This window comes from Theobroma cacao, chromosome 2, assembly GCF_000208745.1.
Source record: "Theobroma cacao cultivar B97-61/B2 chromosome 2, Criollo_cocoa_genome_V2, whole genome shotgun sequence".
In the NCBI taxonomy this organism is placed as follows: Eukaryota; Viridiplantae; Streptophyta; class Magnoliopsida; order Malvales; family Malvaceae; genus Theobroma; species Theobroma cacao.
In genome coordinates, this window is record NC_030851.1 from 11,276,936 (window position 1) to 11,287,313 (window position 10,378).

At 34.9% G+C, this 10,378-nt stretch overlaps 1 protein-coding gene across 1 annotated transcript; it reads right to left on the minus strand.

Moving 5' to 3' along the window:
* Window positions 8,606–9,644, minus strand: LOC18608748 (ethylene-responsive transcription factor 9). Its single transcript, XM_018114477.1, has one exon. The coding sequence runs from the start codon at window positions 9,596–9,598 to the stop codon at window positions 8,918–8,920; it is 681 nt and encodes a 226-aa protein (XP_017969966.1). The 5' UTR covers window positions 9,599–9,644; the 3' UTR covers window positions 8,606–8,917.

Below are 10,378 nucleotides of genomic sequence, written 5' to 3' on the forward strand. Positions count from 1 at the left end.
TTTAGATATTTTAAATGATATTTGTTTACTCACTAAGATTTTATAATCTCACCACCCTCCTTTCCACCCATTTCAAGCTCAGAATAGATTGTAGATAACTGATATCGACGAGGACTACAGTTGGACTTGCCACATCCAAAAACTGTAGGTTCATTTCTTTTGATACTTTTAGTCATTTGTGGGTCCACGTATCACTGTAAATTAAATTTTATACTTTGGTTATCTGTATTACAGCATGTATGAATTTATTTTGCTTTTACGCTGTAAAAATTATTTACATAGTGTTCTAAAAATATTATTTTATTAGAAAATTGAATATTTTATTCTATATTTTTATTTTATTCTAATAGTCATAATTTCATTTTAAATGAATGTTTTAGACATCCAAATTTATTTTTGATTTCAAATTATGTGTTTTGTACTTGTATATTACAATTCAGCCGGTTTCGCAACTTTTAGAGAAAAATGACCAAAATACCCCTGTGAGACGAAAATTATTATTTTGTTTGTTTTAAGTTGGAAACAGTTTAAAATCTTTTAGAACGTGGTATTTGGCAACAGTTACTCACAGGAAAAATGAGAAACTGATATTAAAGCCTTGCGGGGTTTCGGTTGACATTCCGGGTAATGAGTGTCAATCGGGAAGTCACGGTGGTTATCACGGGCTCGAGGGGAGTACCTGGTCGTGACAAACATAATCAAAAGAGAGATAAATAATTTAGACTACATATTGAGTTCAATCATAATCTTAGATTAATAATTTAGTTCCCCATCAAGTCACACATCATCATTGAATAAAGTTTAAACAATAAAAACAAACTAAGAAAATAAAAGAATAATAAAAAAGAATAAACTCAAGAATTATAATCTTGATCTTCCAAGTCTTCTTGAATCCTTCAAAATCTTCTCAGCTTCAATGACTTTGTAGCTAGACTCTCAACTTTCAATCTGGTATTTTTTTCCCTCTTTTCTCCTTAAGTCCTCCGAAAGGTTATTTTTATAGGCTTTGAAATTAGGCCAAGTTGAGTCAAGAAAGAATTCAATTTCAGCTAGGATTTCCTCATCAGACTATGTAAGTCACAGCCTTGCCTAAGTAATTAACAGAAATTGTAATTACTCTAGGATTGTTGTAGTATGTCAACTTTGATAAGATTTTTGACCATCTTACAAGCTGAACTAGGTCAAGTAATAAACATGGTAGTTGTATATTTTTTTCTTATCTTTCCAATGGTCTAAGAATCGCTTCATTTGGAGCTCTGTAAAGAAAGTTATGGCTAAAATAACGAAACATATGCATTGAAAGTCTGCACCTTAAAATTGCTCTCCTTCTTTTACTAAAATTCTCCTTTTAAATACCTACAAAAGCACAAATAAATCAATAACAACCTATCTTATCCTCATTAACACCAAATTAAGTATAAAATTAACCATGATTAGATTAACTCACCTAAAATAATTAATTTAAAATAATTAAATAAAATCTACTAATTTCTATGCATTACTACAAAAGCTAAGCCAAATTACTATCAAAATTAAGCTCAAATAACTCTATATTATAGAGTTATCATGTAGGAGAATTATTTAGAACTTACTCATACTTTAATCAAACTAGAATTGTTTTTTGAAAAGTGTTTTTATTGAGCCTCTAATTGACCAAAGACTCCTAAACAACTCGAAAACTTATAATGGCTGCTCAAAGAGAACAAAAACGCCCAATAAAAAAAAGAAGGGTAAGCACATCAGACCACTAACATAAAAAAACCTAAGACCAGATCCTAGTCAATGTGTAGCCAACATCCACTATTCTTATTTTATTTCTATTTAAATTTAAATTATTAAATATAAAATTATAATATATAAAATATAAATAGTTAAATACGATATACAGGATTTTATACAATAGTTAAATATATAAATAGTTAAATAATATAAATAGAAAGAAAAAGATAAAAGAAAACTTTACCTTCTCTTAATTTCACACAATGATGGTGAGTGGTCTCCGTCATTTCTTATCCAAGCTCATAAGCTCATAAATGTCTTTTGAGAAATGAAATGTGTTTTAATGATGAGTTATAGAGAAAAGACTAAAGTAAAAATAAAAAGATAAAAGAGAAAAAAAAAAGGGAGAAAGAGGTGTAAAAAAACTTAAATTAGGGTAAAGTTAAGTAAGGTTTATGAAGTCATTTTATACTTTTTTATTTATATTAATATTAAAATAAAATATTATTTTGAGGAAACCATTAAAAATATATAGTAAATAAATAATTTCATAAATTTTGAAAAGAACCATTAAAAAATATATAATAAATAAGAACTTCTAAAAATTTTAAAAGGGCCATTAATATATATAATAATAAAAATTAAAATTTGGGGGGGGGGGGGGGGGCGACGTAGTTACATTACCCTCTGCCTTGGGGATAGCAACCAAAACCCACAAAGGGGCGGCAACAATGGGAAAACCAATAAGAGTCAAGCTGTTCAAACGGGAGATGGAAAAATGTCTGAGAAATCTTACCATATGGGGAAAAGATTGTCAACCACCGACTAGAGCATCATTTGGGAGGATGACGTTGGTTGTAGCTTGGGGAATCAAACGAGAGTGATCGAGCAATTCAAATAGCAGAAGAAGGAAAAAACAACTAGAGAAAGGGCCAAGTCCAACGTTGGTGATGCTCGAGTGAGGTCTAATGAGCTTTAATCAATAATTCTAGTGGCTTGAAAATCAGGTATGGGGTGGAGCAACACATGAGGCAAAAAGGAGAATAATAGAGAGAATGGAGGAATGGGGGGAAAAAGAACTGCTTTAAGGGTTTTAATTTAGTTTACCGACGAAAAATTCCATTGGTGATTAAAAAATAATTACCGATGGAAATTCTATTGTTGGCTCCATTAGTTTTTTCCTATAATGAAACATTCTCATTTATTTGTGTCTAATTCCTTTACTTAAGTGTGCAGGAAATTACTATATGAAATTAATTTCTTAAATCTTCAAAGTGTATTTTTGAAAGAAAAAAAAAAGGATAAAATCAACAAGATGTAACTGAATAACAAGGAGGAAGCTTGTTGGTTTAACAAGAAAGAACATTCGTTGACCAAATTTCAAATTGGAGAAATGGCGGGCTGAAGAGTTTGAGAAACAGAACCAACTTAGTCAATCAAGTCAGTCGATTAAGTGCCCTCTACCAGAATCTACAAACCAGAAACATAATCAACTTAGTCCACCAAGTTAGTCGACTAAGAGCTATCTGTCTACAATTTGAACCAGAACACTACAAGATAGATTAACGGCTAGAACTCATCCTCAACTATTTTCAACGGATATAAACTGCCAAACTGCCATCAGAGTTGCATCTCCATGTATAAAAGGGTCTTCCAACAATGAGAAACAAGTTTTTAAAAGCCTTGAATAAGATTTGAGCTTTAGAAAGAAGAAAAACCAGAAAAGCTTTACTGCACTTGTCTGCACTTAAACGCCTACTCTTTGTCATTGTATTTAGCACTCAATCTTGTACTAGTCAAATCAACTTGTGATCATAGGTACTTTCTGTAACCTCTCTTCTTGTATACTTAGAGTGAGGGAGTCACTCTAAGGGGTTGTTCAAGCTTGGGAAAGCTTGAATGTTATAGATTGTGGTTGAGCCTTCGAAAACCACTTTGGGTTTTAGTTAAGCCCATGAAAAACTAGTGTAAAGGTTTTGGCTGAGCCTATGAAAAGCCATTGTAAAAGCTTGGTGAAAGCTTGTGAATTTTACCGGATTCTTAGTGAATTGTTGGGAAAATCCTTGGTTGAATAATCAAGGTAGTGGATGTAGATATTGGACCGAACCACTCTAAATTGTTGTGCATCTTATACTCTGTTTTTATTTTCTTGAGTTTTGAAAATTAGTTCCACACTTTGTCAAGAGCCAAATTATGCTATTCACCCCCCTCTAGCACATGTTAACGGGACCAACATTTATCAGTAAACTTATCAACCTTTTCAATGGTATCATCCACTGAATTTTCATCGACAATTTCGTCAGCAATTTGACCACATTACCGACCACATATTCCTTCGATAAACTCCGTCGGCAAAAAATTACTAACAAAATAATTCTGTCAATAACCTTCACAGCATCTAACTATAATGCGCACCATAGTTTTACTGACAAATTCCTTTTCGTTGAAAAATTTTTTCAGTATTTCGTCGAAAATCTATCTGTATATCTTACATTTTGACTCTGTCAGTAATTTTTCAATAATTCATCGATAATTACAAACAGAACATATTGGACGTAATTGACTCCATTGGTAAAAGATAATTTTTTTGTAGTGAACAAATTTGTTTGCACCCTTTTCTGGTCTAGGTGTTCTCAAGAAATAGACAACCTTCAATATTGACAGTAGGAAATGCATCTTCTTTAACCATCTTAGAAAATTGCCACCATCAAACCAGTCCAATTTCACAAAGTTAGAAGTCAATTCTCTTAGTGTTCCACTTGTAGAAGCCATTGTTGAAACAAGATAAAAACTTTAAATTGTTAGAACACAAAACTAGAAAATCAAGAATGGTTTCAAGGCATGTAACAATGCCATTATTCTTAAAGTTTTATTTGCCCCCATTGATTATGTGCAGAAAGTTTGTAGGCAATAAATCTCGAGGATACAATGAAAGCTTATGATTGATTGCGTTCTGCATTGATAAAATCGATCCATTGGGCATCCATTGATGTATGGCAAGATTGTCTAGACTTTTATATGATTTTTGGTAGTAAAATGATATAGAGGAAAATCTAAAGAATATTGAAAGGAAAGGAGAAAGTGTTCTTTTGTTATTTTGTGTGTTTTCGTTTTAGATGAGGGTCTTTTTTATAGGCAATTGAGACAATTTTCCAACAAACACAATTATATCTGTTTCCTAACAATTATGTCTATTGGTTTTCCAATAGACATAATTAATTTTCAAACAAACTTAACTGTTCTTGTTTGTTTCCAACAAAAAACAATATAATTAATTTTCAAATAAAATTAACCATTCTTGTCTGTTTTAAACAGTTATAATTATTTTTTGACAAAAATTAAAAATTATTTTAATTGCTTGCACATGTCACGTGTCACGAATCCTACATCAGTAAGAGATAAGGTACGTCTTGGGTATATAAACATGCATCTTCCACCACCTATCAAGTATGTTTTTTGAATTGAGAACTTGGTCCCATGATTTCTAAGCTTACTTAAACTTTATTTTCAGAATTTAAAACCGCACAAGGTTAAGCTTAAGTTTCAATCTATGACAAGTGGTATCAGAGTAGACCTAAATCTTCACTGATATGGGCTCTCATGAGAGATACAAGGGTTAAGGTAGACCAAGACTAGTGTAAGAGTCCATCTCTTCTACGAGTCAAGAGCTAGTGCGACGAGAGCGTTACACAATTAGGAGGGATAGAATGTCACATATTTAACATCAATAAGAGATAGGGTGGATTTTTTATATAAAAACATGGATTTTTCATCACCTATTAGGCTTATCTTTTAGATTCGGTTTAAGTTTAAACCCGTAACACCACGTGTCCACGTGCCAAGTGCCATTATAATTAATTAAATATTAAATTTAATTAATTTCAAAACAATTAGGTTTAAAAAGCTCATCTATGATCCATTGCCTATTAAAGTCTAATTATAATGAATTTGTACTCCTATTTATTTAAATCTCTTTTTTCTTTTATTATTTCAATGTGAGATTGCGTCCCACATTTATTATTTTTGAAAATATCCAACATGAATATCCAATAACAAATAGATAAAAGGATATACCAAAATTGAATGTTTTGGTAATAGTTCATATAACAATGTTATAGTTAATCTAAAGGGGTTCAATGTATTTAAATGGAAACATCAAACATCTATTTCTTTTTTTTTTTAGCAAAAAAGAAAAAGACAATAAAATAATATTGTTTCATTATTCGGAAGAAAGATTACATTATTATCTAAAATAAATTCATAAGTGATCCCTCACAAATAATATAGTTAAGAGAAATTAATGAAAGCATTTTACTGTAATTCTTTTAATTAGAATCTTACAATTATTCAATCATAACAAAAACTAAAATTATGTTGGATCCATCACTTATATGTATAAATTTCTTATAATAATTTGATCAACCTTACATAATTTCTAATTGTGATTGAATAATTATAATACAAAAATCACAAAAAATATGTTCTCGATATTAATTTAGATGGTCATTTTGTTTTTTGGTTGGGTGCGTCTTAATTGTAATGTATGGAAGATTTAACCAAAATGAAATTTAAAATTGCAAGATGAGTAAAGGTGGATGAGGGAAGCTAGTAAGGGCCCCCGCCCCAAGCTTCAAAAATTTATAATTTTTATGTGTTTTGTTTTAAAATTTTACAATTTTATTCTTATTTTTTAAAAATTTTTATAATTTTACTCTTTCAAATATTAAACTTCTCATTTTCGTGAGTCCTTGTCGTCCCGCACCTACTAAACAAAGTCTCCACAATCTTTCCGCTTAACTAAAGCCCTGCTTTGGTTTTGAATCGATTGATAAGGACAGCCAAATTCCTTTTTAAACCAGGACAACTTATTCGGATAAATTCTTTAAAAAGTAGTCACCCTCTGTGGCATTAAAGTTGTAATAGGATTGCTCAATTCGTGATTGTTGAATTAAAAAAAAAAGTAAAAAATGGAAAGGAAATATATATATATATATATATATATATATATATATATATATATATATATTTACCGAAANGACAATTCCTCCTCAATCCGCTGTGCCTGTTTTATTATATGAAGTGTATAGGTGACTTCAAATCTTTAATCCTTGCAAGGCAAAATAACTTGGTGGTCCTCGCTTCTTGGTGAACCTAGACACACATATTTTCTGTTATAGTGATAACAACATTATATTATGTCGGCTCTAAAGATTGATATCTTCACTCAAATTCATAGATGGTACTATTCACTTTATAAGTTTTGTATTATAGGGAAAATCTTCAATTAATATACACAAATTAGGTGCAACGAAAACCTCCTCAGCATCATAGCATCATTGCAATATCTCACAATTCAAATTAAAAGTTGTTTTTAGTGTACTTATCAATGTTGGAAAGAGGTGAAAAAAAAACGACATGAAAATGGACATTGTAAACCCCGTTCATTGGTTATCTAGTGGAGCAGTACTAGTACATTATTCTCTCGTTCCTGTTTTATTATTCTTATTTTTTTTTTTACTGGTAATGACACAGGAGACGTAGACAGCAGTAGCAATTTTCCAAGTAGACGGTGCCAACTTCCATGTCAAGGTGATGACAGGGCCCATGAATCCACGAACCACAATTAGCATATTAGTTTTTGCCAAGAAGCTCCGTGCGCCACAAAGGCCACGGCACCTCATAGGGCCACGAGTCCCACATCCAGTTATGAAAGGGGCGGTGTGGTTAGCAGGCAGTAGCCGCCCACACTCACCATTTCCCGTCCTTTCTTCATTTTGACGGTTGCATTGGCGTCCCCTAGACACGTGGCTGGTAATGGTGCAAAAGGCCAGGGGCCGACCCCACTGCACAACAAACCGAAAAAAGCCAGCAGCGGCGGCGTAGCTTTATGAGGCTCTGGCTCTTTCACATTTCGACACGTCGCAATTTCGATGCGGCATCTGTGCGCCGTACTCACCCCCTTCACGTGCCGCCCATTGTCCTTTCTCCCTTCTCCACCACTTTCCCCATTCCCACTCGCGTGCCCCACCCATGGGGATAAAAAAACAAAGAAATACTATTTGTAACAAATCCACCTTTGGCAATTTATATAACTTTTTTTTGGTCTACATGAAAGTATTTAAACGAGCGCGTGTAATAGTGGTATCGTACGTTATCATACAACCACAAAGTAAAGAGAGCGAAATCCTCTCCACAGATTCCGCCGACGAAGAGCGGGACCCACGGGGAAGCGGCAGAGTTTTTCAAATCAAAAGGGGGCCTGCTCTTTGGTTTCCCGCGTGGGGCCTTTTCCCCAATACGCTCCGCTGGCTCTGCTACATTTCCTCGTCTCACTCTCTCTGCCGCTTCCAGCGGCTTCAAACAAGCTTTACTTCAAAAACTGATTTAACACGAAATTAATAATGATGGATTTGTTGGACGGCAAAAATAAAGTACACGTGCCGGCTACCATAATCACGACATGCACCCCGTCAACACGGTATTCTTCTCTGGGTCCCGCTTCTACTCTATTGATTTCATTAATTAAATTAACAATAATTTAATTTTTTACTTTGGCCGTCGGTGAGGCCCGTTATTGGCTAAATAGTTGCTAATTTAACGCTTAAACAGGAGGCGGAGGTAAGGATTATCCTCTCATTTTGTCATTAATTATGTGTGGTGGGCAAAAGTACGCAAGAAAACAAAAATAAAATATACTAATAACGTGAACTGTTCCGATCAATCAGTACGATATGTTCAGAGTTGCTTGTCATCAGAAAAAGGACACGTTTAACGTGGCTGAAGGTCGTCATTTAAGCCGTATGATTGAGTTAATAAAGTGGTACTGCTAGAACTATCATCTGGGAAACAAAGTACGTAGAAAGCAACATAAACCAAAGCCGAAGTATGAAATAAGCATTAGAGATTCGATATTTCATTGAGAAAATAAAAGATTAGTTTGAATGAGAGGCTATAACAAAAACAGCTAAGAAATATTATAATTTTTGTTCCTCAGTTGCCAAAAAACACAGGGATCACTATCCTAAATTATTTACATCAAAGGATAAACCATAGCTAAAAAGATTTATCCGCTTCTTTTCTTTTTTTTTTTTCTGGTTTTCTTTTTCTTTTTCTTCAAGGCTCCCTACCTCTCACACGCTGAAAATTAAGGTGAAAAAGGGAAAATGAAAATATTTGCCGTAAAAAAAGCTATAATCTATCAAGCATCCACTGGGGGAGGAAGATTAAGATCAAGGCCAGGGCCAGGCAACCTTGGCTTACAATCAACAACCGACGAAGAGTCCGATTCGCTTTGGAACCCACCACCAAATCCCATACTCAACTCAACTCCGACCGGTTCAAACCGAACTGGGTAAACTTGACCTACAACCTCAGCTCTCCCCAACGCATCAAAAAACAGAACCGGCCGCGCGTGAGCCACCCCACCCCTCCTATCAGCACCACCCAGAGCCAGTTGCTGGTGACACGCGAAAGGAAACCTCCCTACAATCCCAGTCACACTGCTCCCTCCACGCTTGAGCTCACGATCCACTGTTGGGCTGGAGGATTCCTCGACGGTGCTACTTTGGCTAGGACTTTGCTGATTCTGGCCCTTGTTACCTATGTAGCTGTTCGTTTCATCTGGTAAAGGAAAGTTGGTCTTAGCCTTAGGTCCTCGAAACTCACGCGCCGCCGCGTCATAGGCTTTGGCAGCTTCCTCAGCCGTATCAAAGGTACCGAGCCAAACGCGGCTCTTCTTGCCCGGATCTCTGATTTCAGCTGCGTATCTACCCCATGGCCTCTTCCTTACTCCCCTATAATGCACCTCTTTGCTCTTAATATTTCCATTAACGTTTCCTTTCTTCAACATTTGGCTTGCATTTTTGTCTTTGGGAGCCATTGAATTTTCTACTTTTCTGGTGTAAGTAATTTGCTTTGAGGGACTAATGCGTGTGGGTTAGTCTCTTATATAGAGTTAGGGGGATGCGCAGTCAACGAGGGGTTTGACTGAGGCGCCGCCCAAGTGAGGAGACAATATGATACGTTGTCCGGGAGTACGTGTCACGCGGGAATCTCGAGACAAGCGGCGAGGTGTTGATGTTGTGCCGGCTTTTGCCTTGACCTCTTTGCAAGCCCTTCACGCTTTATTTCATCGAGTGGATTCCACTCTCCACTAATTTCAACCATAAACATGGCCCATTTCTATCTCTTAAATGATTGCATTAGCAGTTTAAAAATAAAAATAAAAATAAATCTACAACATTCTAATTTTAATATTTTATAATCATGCTCACAAATTATTTTTAGGAATCATAATAATAAAAAATCGATGGGTTATGCTTAGATTTTAATTTCACAAATGTAATCCAAGATTCCAAGATTAATACAAGATCAACGTTGAGGAGTGTTACACGCTCCTCTTTCAAAAGTGGGAAAAGAAGCCATCTTCTTCGGTGCTTTTAAGCTATGACCGATTCTAACAACTGACAGTATCATCCGCAATATCGCTCTCTAGTCTCCAGTAAGCTTCGGAATCGCTCTTTTACACCGACAGTTAAGAGAGAGAAAGAGCAGAAGAGAGTAAAACTACAGCCATGGAGAAAGCGACGCGTGTCCTAGCCGCTGCCCCTGGACGCGCCCTTTAAACAAAAGCCGTGCCGTGGACCATAAGTGTTTGCTT

Bases quoted from the DNA above. Each gene is read 5' to 3' on its own strand.
- LOC18608748 (XM_018114477.1), bottom strand. From the start codon at position 9,598: ATGGCTCCCAAAGACAAAAATGCAAGCCAAATGTTGAAGAAAGGAAAC.